Source organism: Epinephelus lanceolatus, chromosome 23 (genome assembly GCF_041903045.1).
Source record: "Epinephelus lanceolatus isolate andai-2023 chromosome 23, ASM4190304v1, whole genome shotgun sequence".
NCBI classification, from domain to species: Eukaryota; Metazoa; Chordata; class Actinopteri; order Perciformes; family Serranidae; genus Epinephelus; species Epinephelus lanceolatus.
Window position 1 is genome coordinate 8,934,766 of NC_135756.1, and position 13,557 is coordinate 8,948,322.

Below are 13,557 nucleotides of genomic sequence, written 5' to 3' on the forward strand. Positions count from 1 at the left end.
CTTGTGCTGTCAATTGACGACCCACCTGCAACGTTTTATAACCTTTTTTTGCTGTCTTTTGTTCGGCTTCCTTAGAAGTCTGTTTACACTGATATGCTTTCATAACATCATTCAACAGCAAACCTTTTCTGGGACCACAGAGAGCCTAGGGAGGCGAATATTACATACAATTTATATTGTTTTTGGGTGAACTATTTCTTTAAATTTAATACAGAGTACGACTTTAACCATGGAGTTAGACTTTATGAAAAATTGAGCCAGACTGTGACAGGATAATTTAAGGATTAAGACACAGTTTGAAGGTCAATTTCTCAGATCTACGGCTGCAACTAAAAATCTGAGTGATGGGTCAGTAAATTTCAAAATTAATTTGTTTAGTTTATAAAATGTCAGAAAATTGCAGGAATAAATGTCCACCACTTTTCCCCAGGGCTCTTCAAATTGCTTGTTTCATCTGATTTGAGAAGTTGCAATCATGATTACAAATTTATGAAAAGATTTCTGTTGATCGACAAGGTGTTTCAGCAGTACTACATCTCACATCCCTGAATAATCAATTAGATAAGGGGGTACCAAATCAGTCCTGTAAAGACAAGACAGAAAAAAAGAAGAAGAGAGACCAAGGCCTGATACAAAACATTTTGAGTTGAGATGTGATATTTTTCAAAGCAGCTGTAAACCTCTAACAGAGCCTCCATTCAGTTCAGATCACAGTGTAGAAATAAAAAACACTGTCTATATGTAAATGTGTGTTTACTCTCTTGTCTCCACAGTCTAGTGTAACTTAAATAGGCCAACAGGATTATTTGAAAATACAATTGTCCTGGAAACCCAGTCTGCTGGTTTCCAACAGGAACTGTGCATGAAACAATTGTTTGCTTTTACATTTCCTCAGAAATGTTAATACATCTGTTTTTTAAAGATCCAGCATGAGCAAGTTTCATTTTCAGTCTGTTGGCCAACTGACAGGGGTCAGTGGACTGGATTGATTATTTTCTGAGGTGAAAGAGGGTTGAAATCTGAGTCAAAACAACAATATGAGGGAAGGTTACGGCGGTCAGCAGACGTTGTGAGGCTGTGCCAATCCTCATTTGCACACAGTCAAAACAAAAGAGCAAGAATGAGTCTTACTTGATAGTAAGTAAAAGACTGTAAAGCTGAAGCAAAAGGGTTTGATCTCCTACATTGAGAGGCTAGCAGGGGAATTGGACTGCTATAAATTAAATCATGGTGTTAGGAATAAGGATTTCTTCAACCACAGCAAGTTACGATTTTAAAGTTCAGAACAAGAGTGACATGTTGACCACATCATCATCAGATTACACATGAGCAAGACTCACTGTATGTGACAAAGTGAATAGATGTTTAGTTGAAGGGCAAGAGAAACAACTAATTAATTAATTAATTAATTAATTATCAATGGAAGTAGATGGCACTCAGCTTGTGGTGCTCAAAGCGCCAAAAAAATACAGCTGAAAAACTCAACATCAATCATGACCTGGTTACTCAAGATAATCCACAGACCTTGTTGTGAGCAGTTTCATGTAGGAACTATTTTCTCTCTACCGAACAACACCTGCCAACCGTATCACTGCACAGAAGGAAGTGTGCATCTACTCATGGACGAGAGGCTCTTTGCTTGTGACAGCAAGAGATGTAAATATTAAGGGTATCCTTCTCAACTGAGCGGTAACAAGGGATGCACAATAACAACAGCATGTCATTGGTATCAGCCAATGTTCTTTTTCTTAACTTACACAATGAATGAAAATTACATACATATAAAACTATTTAATGTCTCCAACTGCTGGTGGGCCATCATGGTAAGAGTATGCATGTGTGATATAATGTTAATTCCACTACAGAAGAGACTTGATGATCACTAAAATTAGGTGGGCGAAAAAAGTGGACATATCAATATTGGTTATTGTTCAAATGAGTTGTTAACATATCCGCATATCAGCAAAAAATCCAATATCGTGCATCCCTAGCTGTTACGTTAGCTAGCTCAGTGGTGCTAGGTGAGCTAGCAGTAGATGCACTCTTCCTTCTGCATGGTTCCTACAGTACATGAAACTGCTCACAACAAGGTCTGTGGATTATCTTGAGTAACCAGGTCATGATTTCTGGAAAGAGACATTGATGTTGAGTGTATATATTTAGCGCTTTGAGCACCACAAGCTGAGTGTCATCTAGTTCCATTATATTGGAGAGAAGGCAGACATCTCTACAGCTGATATCTCCAACACTCTGCAACTCACACTAAAACAATCTGGACTGATAAACAGCACTACAGGTAAGAGGAACAATCTGTATTTTCGATTTGTCCCTTCAAAGAACATAATAATTCCTGCCTGTAACTGGGGTTTGAACAGCTCTTAGCCACTGGACTCTCTTGCGTTGATGTCACTTAGTTTAGAAGCACTGTGCTATAAATAAAAGCACCATATATGAAGGGTTTATAATACACATTATTGTCAAAATGTCATGCTATTTCATTATCTTGTGCCATCGTCTGAGAACTGCACCGAGCCAATTACACTTTGGCAGCGTGTCCACCTTCTGCAGATACATAAATAGAAAAGCTGTAAGAGTCACACAAGGTTCCAGACTTTTCTTTAAGTCCATCCACACTGCAAAACACACTCAAGTATCCTCTTATTTATGCCATAATGTTAAGGACATTTTTTATTGTGTGTTCAGTATTTAGTAAGTTGTAAAAGTCTGATTTTTATCTAACAACAGAGACAAACTAACACCAAGGTTATACAGCACAGTACCAAACAGGTTTTAATTATATACAGCTTGCAGGTCATCAGCTCCTCTATTACAAAGGGACTCTGAGGATAAACTGATCATTAACATCCCTCTCTGGCTGATGTGCAGCTGACAATCTTATTTGTTTACAGAAAACATCCCAGACTTCATCTGCCACATTACCGCTGCCACTTTTGGCAGTGTTCCACGGTGTGTACCTCCTGTCTGGGATATGAATCTGCGAGACAAGGTCAGCGTAATTCATGTACAGCTCCTTCACTGCACACAATACAAGCCTGCGTGCAACTTTATTTATCATGCTTGAGCTGCGCTGACAGCTCCCATAAGCCTGGCTGCAGAGCTACTCAGAATACAGAGAGACAAATATCAACAATAAAACAAGCACTTTATCACTGAACTCCAGCAGATTACTACCTGATGTGCATTTCTGTGTGTGAGGAACACTCCGCGCCACTTTGAATAGGAGATAAAACACAACCAAATATCTTGCTTGGACGTTTAAGGCTTGATGTGATCAGTGATTTATGTCTACAGCTCATTAAAATCACAAATCTCTAAAGGAATGCCATCTCACATGAAAAGCTGATCTTTGGCTTTCTATCTGGCTGCAGCTTCTCTCCAGCAGTGCAGCGCTCTGAGTATTTGTCTGTACCAAGATGATAAAGATCACAATTTTACTGGAGGCATTCGATAAATTCAAGAGATGCTCTTCAAATAAGCAGGCATGATTGGCATTTAGAAGAAGCAGGCAGGCCAAAAACATCAACCAGCAAAACTAGGCTACTGAAAAGTCCCAATTCTGTGCTGTATATGTATGTATGAAAACATCTGAACCATTTCCCCTTCGCTTACTGCTGCAATTTATCTATGATGTCGACATGTTTATCATGATAACTACAGGCTAACACTGTACCTGCTCAGGTAGAGATGCCCTGCACTTCTCTCACACACCGTTTTAACTTGAACCTTGCTAACCTCACCTCGCTGAGTCTTTGATGTAGGCTGGAGAAATAGATGTCAAAATGCCAACCTGGAACATAAATCAAAGGCTGAAGATGAAAACAGGAACAACCTGCAAACTACACTGTAAACAGCTGCAGAAAGTCATGTTAACCTCTTGCCCTGTGTGTGACCGATACAGCTGCTGCATGTGTATTCGTCAAAGGTATTTTAGCCTGAGGTTCTTAAATTAGCTTTTCTCGCACCTATGCAAAGTCTGTACCATGGTTGTGTGAGGTACTTGTACGTAGTCAGTGTGTTTCAATCAGTAGGTTTGAATCTACACACCCCTAGTTTGGAGAAACGGTGGGAGTCGGACATGGAAGCTGAGCCATGTACTTCTGTGGAGGGGGAAGCATTTAAACATATTTTAGCCACCTAAAAAGAATCTATATTGGTTTAAGTGTATGCTACATTTAGAATATTTTCATTGCTTTACCTTGACATCCGGCCATGATTCCAGATGGGGAACTGAAGCTGCTATATCGCTCTCTTCAAGGCCAGATTCCATTGAGAAAAACAGTGATTTAACATCGCTGAACACAGTCGCTGGTCTACTGCTGCCTTGATCGTTTTTTGTTTGTTTGTCTGTTTGTTTTTTTGTTATTATGGGACTTTGGTGTTTTAAAGGGTTAGCTCAGATTCACCAAAGTCACATAATAGCACAAAATGACTGATTGAGGCAGCGGTAAACCAGCATCTCTCCTGTTCAGCGAGCTGAAATTACTGTTTTCATTAACTGGAGTCTGGTGACTTTGTCAAGAGCATAGTTGAGGAACTGAAGCCACTAATGGCTTCTCTGATGGAAAGGTAAGCCAGTGAAAATACTTTCATTACAACTGGGGCTGTTAAAATAACCAGCCAGATTAATCGCATTCAGTCATTGAAGGCCACAGTGGCTTTGTCACATGATGAAGGCAGACGAGACGACGCTGCTTGGCCCCATGAATGGAAACAAAAAATTGCCCAGATGGAACTGCTGATAGGAGCACCATCCAATTTTTGTACCATTGCAGTACTTCAAGTCTGAAATGTCACCTCAACGCAAAGCATTTATCAGAGAACCCAGAGGTCCGAGCTTGCACAGCCTCTGACGCCAGCACTAGCAGTCAGCCTCGTCAAGCCACACTCGACCAGGCGTTCAGACGCAAACTGAGTCAGTCCACCTGTGACCGACTGACTAACTCCCTTACAAAATGGACTGCAGACCAGTTTGGGTGGTAGAGGACAGGGGGACAATTGTGTCCAAAATCAAGAAGCTTTACTGCGACACACCTGCTAAAATTCATTGGAACTGAATTTTCCACAATACTTTCACAGGAAAAATTGATGCATGCAATTAATTTAGATTAATCAGTCACAGAGCATGACTGTGTGTTTGTACTGTAACACCTGTTCTGAGCTTCTTAAACCCCTGACAAATACCCCCCATATCATGATAAAAAAGAAGAACTAACACTGAAACTGAAATGCAACTGAAACTAAATATGTTTAAACAATAAAAACTAAACTGAAACCTGCAAACTCACTCTGGAAACTAACTGAAACTAAACTGAATTGAAAACAGAAATTAAACACAAAATAAAAAAATTAACTATTGAAAATATAACACTACAATAACACTGATCTGTATTTAAAAGTCTCTGGCTGTTTAATTTGCAACAGCTCCTGTTTTTTCATGTTTTAAATGATATCTGAATAACATGCTGCAGCGTCCCTGGTTTGCTGTGAACATTCATTTTACTCTCTCACCAACTAGCTAAAGTGTTTTTGCAGGTAGCCATCCTGTCAAAGATAAATGTTGCTGTGGTTTAGTTGGTTTATATAACAGTAATCCCTAAAATCTTGAATCAACAGAGGTGTGAGTGTGATCAAATGTTGTTTCAGGCACCAAAATGAAATTCAGTTTGCTGCGAGCACTGGGGCTGCGGCTCCTGGTTGGAAATGCCATGTGATGGGCAGTGAACGTTTCCCTGCTGCTCAGACAAGATGCTCTGCATCAGCACCATTTTTTGGACTGAAAGGTGCTAATTAGAAATGCAAATGAGGCTTGTTTAAAAAGTGCTGGATGGAGGCTGTTTGCAGTGTGTGAGAGAGAGGCAGAAAAAAGACCTGAGCCACTCTGCTGTGGACCTGGCGCCACATTAAATGCAGATGATCCTGAGGAATGTTCCATATGGTTCTGACTGCTGGATCACTGAAACAGGTTTTCTTGTAGGTCCTGCATACCAGAGGGAGGTAAGGTCTGATAACCAGGACCACATGCCTGCACAGGGCCTCACTGACATATCAGATACATGTGTCCTGTCACACGCTGAAGAACTATGTGTGTCCATGCACAGATATACACACACACACAGAGCACACAACATCTCTATACGCAGATTTAAATGGAACACAGGTCTCCACGCTCTTAGAAATAAAGGTGCTAACTAAAACCACATAGGGTTCTCCGGCTTGTCCTCACAGGAGAAACCCTTCTGGTTCCTGGATGAACCTTTAAGAGTGCTTTCAGACCTAGGGTTGTCTCCTTTGTTCTGAATCAGGGACTGATTTTGTTGCATAATTGCCTAGAGTTGGTTCGTGTTCTCACGGCAGCATTTACATGCGGACCAGATCAAATGCCTTGTGTGAGAAAGCTGCTCTTGATTGGTCAGAATTTCCATGTGGGAAAAATCCAGGAAGTAAAGCAAACTTTGAAGAAGAGTACACTTGCAAGATAAATGTGACACTTTCTAATGTCACAATGGAGGGACAACTACGCAGGTTGATTTTAGCGCTGCTCATCGTGGACTATATTGCTGTCATTGTTCATTTTAGTCAAACCATACAGTTTGAAAACGAGGCGCGGCTCCAACTAGAAAACAATGTTTTGATGCATTGGATGTGCTGAATGTGCATATTAAGGCAGTACAGGAGGAGGTGCACATTAATAATCCTCCAGGACTGTAACATGCTCATATTTAACCTAAACAATGTGTCATGTGACTGCAGTTGGTTCAGATCCAGGTCGGAACACGTTCTCACCACAAACAAACTGCACTAGAGTTCGTTTGTAACGGAACCGAAACCACCTCTTCAAGAAGGTCTCGATCCGGTTGTTTTAGTGCGCACCTAAGTTTGATTGCAATCCGCACTTAGGAGGCAAACAAACTTGAGTTAGACTGAGCCGAACCAAACTGGGCAGGTGTGAAAGCATCCTTATATAGGTACCACCTGGAACCTAGGGTTTATACCTAAAACCATCTGTGAAAGGGTCCATCCACGGAGGTTCTACAGAATACCCCTCTACCTTGAACCTTTTTCATGGGTTCTTTCCAGAACCTTTCCACCTTCTAAGGGAGCTAGGGGGCTCTAAAAACAGTAACTGACGACATTAATCATAGATCTCTCTCCCATTTCTCATGACTTTAATGTAGCAGTTCAGGCTGGGGCCAAGAGAACCATGTCTAGCAGCCTTGGGCTTCATGAGGGCTGCTAAAGGGGCTGATGTGGTCCAGCGTAACCCACAACACTCATGGTTCACAATGACATTTTTAGGGGGTGGGGATTTTGTGAAATCATGACTACTGTAGCCTTTACCTTTTTCAATGGTGCAGTAGGGTTGGGAACCAAAACTTGGTTTCAGATTAGAATCAAATACAAGATGCAAAGTACTGAGTACCTATTAAATAAAATATTAAAAATGGGGAAAGGGGAAATTCAGCAGACCATGTGGTATTGTATGACATTACATAATGTCAAAGACATCAAAAATGGCAGAAGACAAGTAAAATGAACTGGTTAAGAGGATGTCAGATACATCTACATTTAAAAATGCCATTTAAAACATGGGCAATGAGAATATTTAAGGGTGAGGATCTTTAACACCCACGCTTTTAACAACCCTTTATGAACTCTTTCTTCCAAAAAGGATTCTTTAGATGAAAACTGTTCTGAAGAAGTTTTTTTGGGATAAAAAGGGTTCTTAATGGAACCCTTAGTCTTACAAAATAACCCTAGAAGAATACTGTCTTCAAAAAAGGATCCTTTGGACGAAAAAGCTTCTTAATGGAACACTCAAGCCTGGTTCAGACCAAAGATTCGCAATGAGATGAAAGCGTTTTAGAATGTCGCAGAACGGGGCATTGTGAGAAGTTACTAGGGTTGTCCCGAATGCCATTTTTTAACATTCGGACCTTCGGCAGAATTTATAAGGAATATTCGAATATTCGTTCACGGCTGTGGTCGTGCTGCCTGCTCTCTCCGGTTTTACGCCAGGCTCGGCTCCTTTCAAAGACTCCTTGCGAAGCACTCCTCCGGGGTTTTTGCGGACCTAATTGTATTGCGGAGTTTTGCACAGCAGCGACCGGATCTTTGCTCTCAAACCACAAAAAAATGTGATGGCACAACAGTCTCCTTCAGTACATTATTCTAGGCTTTCTTTTGATTTTCACATTGGCTAGTCATCCTGTTAATTTGTCTTCTGACTAAATCGGAACCGTTGAAACAAGTTGTAGGAAGCCTCTGCAAGTAATTGGTTGCTGGCAGACACTCTGTGCTGCAATAAAATGGTTAATCAGCAGTGCCGTGCACTGTAGAGCCGATGTGCTGCTGGTTCTGCCAGCCTGAATAGAATATAATGTCTACTGTTGTGTACAGCCTTTATAGACTGAGCTGAGTAGTGATGCGCGGGTCGACCCGTAACCCGCGGGACCCGCAAATGGACCTGCGCGTCGGGCAGCACTGATCGTCTGTTAAATCGGTCTGTAAATGATATTTTGACATTATTGGCTATTACTGTCATGGCATCCGAAGGTACTGATGCGTTGAGCAGGTGACAGTCCGCGGTCGTTTTCAAAACACACTTGTGTCACACACTCCAAAAGAAACTTGTTGAAACTTTAAACAATAATTTATTGTACAAAACGGGGGAAACAAACGTTGACAAAAATGGTTCCATAATTCATATTAAATTCAAAAGATAACGAAAAAACAGCTACAAGTTAGAGGGAATAGTGATAAAGTGGTAAAACTTGGCATTGATCCACAGCCTCAGACGGATGCGCTCAAGCCTGCCGTGCGCACAAGCGCAGTTGGTAGGCGATACTATATTTTCACATTTTTAACAATGCAATTTAAAAGTTTTGATTTTTATTGATAACCTACATTTACCAACAACAAAAAGACTACATTTAGCACCAAAAAATATGTAAAAAAAATAATAATAATAGCCTAATACTAAAAAAAAAAAAAAAAAAGAATATCGAATACCAAATTTTCATAAGGAATACCTACCCATAGAAACAAATATTCGAATATCCGAATATTTGGGTACAGCCCTAGAAGTTACATGTTTCAGCTCGTCTCGTCACGGATCTTTGGTCTGAACTTGGCATTAGCATTATCAAGAACCCTACGAGAACACTCTCTTCAAAAAAGGGGTCTTCAGAAGCAAATGGTTCTGGGTAGAACCTGAGCCCTTCAGGAGGAACCCTTTGAAACCCTTATTTCTAAGAGTGCAGAAATGATGGAAAAAGGGCATCATTGCAGAATTTCAAACATCTGATAAAATATTTCATATCCAGGACCCGTCGTGGAGTTTCCATTATGTCCTCAACAGCTAACACAGAAGAGTTACAGCTTGTTTTGGTTGGGAGAAGCTCTGAGATCCGGGGAGACTGTTAACAACCCTGCAGCTCTTGAACTGAGTTCCTCTTTAAAAACTTTTTGTCCAGATATCTTGATACCAGCTAAGAGGCCCGACTGGACGCTGTATATCATAACGGCCCTGACACGGCAATTGCTTGTCTCCCGTTGATAAATGGGGCCCGAGAGGGGGAGCGGCACATTTTTGGGATGCTCCATCTTTACAGATGTCTAACTGACAGCTCCACTGACCACACTGGACCTCTCAGGCTCTTTTATTTCCCTAGTCTGCCTCTTTATGAGTGACAGTGGGACATCTAATGGTTAGTTTCTGCATAACCACATCTGGTGTGCGTTAGGCTGCATGTCGTGACGGTAAGAACTGGGAATCTCTCACTATAAATGTTCGTATGTAGAGAATACATCACGCTGAATTGCTTGTTGTCTGTTTATGCGTCGACTACCTCATATAAATAGTCAAATCCTTGGCTTTTCATTTTCTATCCGGGCCACCTCTCAGCAGGTGCTGTCACAATCTTCCTGTCAGTGTGGTGTTTGTGTACATATTTCATACACAGGCCCTCATTTTGCCTAAACAGCCTCAGACGGTTGCAGCCCAAAACAAAATAAGCCTGCTGATGCATAACAGCCGATCCATCTGGAACGCAACTGTTAACTACATCCACAAGAGATGTCACTCAGCGGCAGCAGCGCCATTTGATTTGTTTTTTTTTTTATGTATTTCAAATAGCAATTTTCATGTAAATCAGATGATGTTTTACAGAAATACAAACAGAGTGGAGGTTTGAGTCGTTGTTACACAGCTGGATGCTTTTCATATCCTGCCTGTGCTCAGTTTCTTATTGAAAATCACTGTGTATTTGAAGTGAGTTGGAAATTACAAACACGGCACTACTGAATATGAACCGCTGTTCTCCACAAAATGAAAAGATTCAAATTACGAGCGTGTCATTTCTGACTTGGTTTTCCTTTTTTTTTATGTCCTGACTCTGCAGACGCCTCCTGGACTTATTTGGGGGAAGAGCAGACCTTCTCTGCATGGGTTCACTTTTATCAAATAAACATAGATATGCTTTCCAAGAGTAAAAGATTCGGTCTGTCGACAGCGTCAGTCACTGAACCAGACACCTTATACATGACACAGATCCTGACACTGGCCCTAAGGTGGAGTTTGATGAATGTGGCTTTTAAGCTTGTGGTCCAGAGACACACAGAGAAACACTGAGCAGCATGTGATGTAAATGATACTGCTTTGTTTCTGCTACTGATGATTATATTCACTATCTATGATTATATTGATACTTTGATTGACTGATCACTCATTTAGCTTGTAAAAGAATTCTAAGGTAAATCTTCAAATGGCTTCTTTTGTCTAAAGGCCTTTTCACACAGGAAACAAAAGGAGAGGAAAGGAGAGGAAAAGAAAAGAAAAAGAAAGGAAAGGAAAGAAAAGGAAAGGAAAGGAAAGGAAAGGAAAGGAGAGGAGAGGAGAGAGGAAAGGAAAGGAAACAAAAGGAGAGGAGAGGAGAGGAGAGGAAAAGAAAAGAAAAGAAAAGAAAAGAAAGGAAAGGAAATACAAGGAAAGGAGAGGAGAGGAGAGGAGAGGAAAAAGAAAAGGAAAGAAAAAGAAAGGAAAGGAAAGGAAAGGAAAGGAGAGGAGAGGAGAGGAGAGAGGAAAGGAAAGGAAACAAAAGGAGAGGAGAGGAGAGGAGAGGAAAAGAAAAGAAAAGAAAAGAAAAGAAAAGAAAGGAAAGGAAATACAAGGAAAGGAGAGGAGAGGAGAGGAGAGGAAAAAGAAAAGGAAAGGAAAGGAAAGGAAAGGAAACAAAAGGAGAGGAGAGGAGAGGAGAGGAGAGGGAAAGGAAATGAAAGGAAAGGAACAGAAAAGAACGGAATTGAAGGAAAGGAAAGGAAAGGAAAGGAAAAGAAAGGAAAGGAAAAGCAGGACACCCGACAGGATGGGACCATGGGCAGCACGGGTGGGACTTTTTGATGACATCTTATGTGTAGCGGTTAGCAGTTAGCAGCTAACTCAAAGAGGAAGAACAGTGGCTGTAAATATCTGCAAATATGGGAAACAATGAGGTCCGGGAGCTCCTTACACTCGAGATGAGATCAGCTGCCATATATTTATAATATAAAAGAGACGATAAATGACTGTTGTTGTCATGTTATACCATTGTTAGGTTTGTAAAGAGCTGCTGACGTGTATGTTTTATGTCACACTAGAGGCCGCACTGTTGTGCAAGTGTCACATCCATCAAGCCTCTTTTGATTCCACGCTGCAGGGATGCGGCCTATAATCACACACTGGAGCAGAATGATGCTGCCATTATGTGGCTCTGTGTAACCTCTAGTGCGATCTCTCTGTAAAAGGGCCATAGATGGGCTCAAATTTTTAAATTGACAGGTGATTTATTTGCAAGAATTATTTGTGTTCTGTGTAAAAAAATACCTTTGATGGTCCAAAATCCAAAGACTTTCAATTTATAATGAACTCAAGCTGTGAGAAGCAGCAAATCCTCATATTACAGAAACTGAAGCTATTGAATATTTCATGTTTTAGTTTGAAAAATGACTATGATCAAATGATGTTCACATTTTTTGTACGTCCCATTTCAGTCGATCAGTATCAGTAGCTTACATTGTTACAAGCAAACTCCATCTCTCTACAAAGTCACATGAGCTGCTTTTTAAGATCAACCAGTTTTATGGATAAGAATTTGACACCACCAAAACCAAAGGCCCCCGACCTGTGAGAAACCATCTCCCAGAGTAGCTTTAACAGCATTTTCTTTTTTGCTTTTAGCTGATTTCACAGTGATGATGAAATGCCGAGACACCTTTGGGTTTTGCATCACTGCAGCTTTTCACACAACCTCTGCTCCCGAGCTCTCTGGTTGTCTCCCTGAGCAACAGTGCCTCTGTTTGGCAGCACCCATGTATCAGTCTGTACAACAGTCTGCTTGAATTCAGAGTAGAGGAAAAATAGAATATTATATGAGTCTATTCCAGACACTAAAGACTGGAATACACAGACAGTACTGCAGAGACTTTATGTTGGATGTAATCTTTGATGCTGAAAGCCTTTTTTAGATTTGAATGACCTCTCTATAAACCCAAAACCTGGGCAAAATAAACCAAAACACGGCTAGATGTCCCAGAAGTGAGAAAATATGAGTGTGTAGCTCTCCCCTCCTTCCTCCTCCAGTGTCATTTCTTACCATTAAGTGGCCGGTGGCAGGGTCAGCCATCATGGCCTCGTTCTGGAAAGTGTTGGCCTGAACCAGCTCCTCCTCCTCCCTCCTGTTCTTCTCCCCTGCGTCGTCGTCGTCCAGCTCATCCAGGCTCTGAGAGAAGAGGAAGAAAAGAATGATAGATGAGCTTAGATCAGCCTCGACTGGAGGGAGTACAGTCACTGAGATGTTTTTATATGCACACACACAATGAATCAGGTTACAGGGAGAAACCAGATTAGGCCAGGGAGAAATCAGAGAACACGTTTTTGACACTTTTCTCTAATCAAAACAAATGGCGTACTTGCAGCCCATACATATGCATGCAGGAGCGCTGTAGGACTCGTGCATTTGTCAGCAATGATTTGTGAAATGAGACACAGCCACAATTTCTTGTGCTGGAAAATCACTTCTGTGAAACAGGCTCACGGTTACTCTGAAATTTGGGTTTACATGCAGCTTGTCAGTCATCTATTCCTTCACTAACCAGGTCATATTTCTGAACCATGGTTGGTTTGTTTTAAGTGTTACATACTTAGTGTTATATTTGTCAGAGAGCAGTTTTCCTTGCCATGAGAATGTATCACAAGTGACTTATTTTTATTCTAGTGTCAGTTTCAGTCTCAGTTTTTTTCAGTTTTATTATTTTGAATACAAAGATGCACAGCCGTGTGCGTTGATGTTCCCTTTAAAGGAATCTTTGCCCCCGAAATGACCATTTGTATCTAAATTACTCACCCAAAGGCTGGGCGATATAACAGCTATGTACGATATACCCATATATTTTCAAGCAAGACATAAATTTAGACAACACCGTTTATATTGATATAGGGTCAATTTGCGTTACGTAACGCATACCAGTGTGTGTTTTTGTAAGCTGAAACCATTTCCCTCA

The 13,557-nt window shown here is 40.9% G+C and overlaps 1 protein-coding gene across 1 annotated transcript in view; it reads right to left on the reverse strand.

The window, feature by feature from the left end:
• The window catches only part of pawr (PRKC, apoptosis, WT1, regulator), a 126,178-nt gene that overhangs the window by 33,805 nt on the left and 78,816 nt on the right, over positions 1–13,557 (reverse strand). Inside the window, exon 3 of the mRNA XM_033615197.2 lies at positions 12,651–12,776. Coding sequence (XP_033471088.1) covers positions 12,651–12,776 — 126 coding nt within the window. The remainder of the gene's footprint in view (positions 1–12,650; positions 12,777–13,557) is intronic.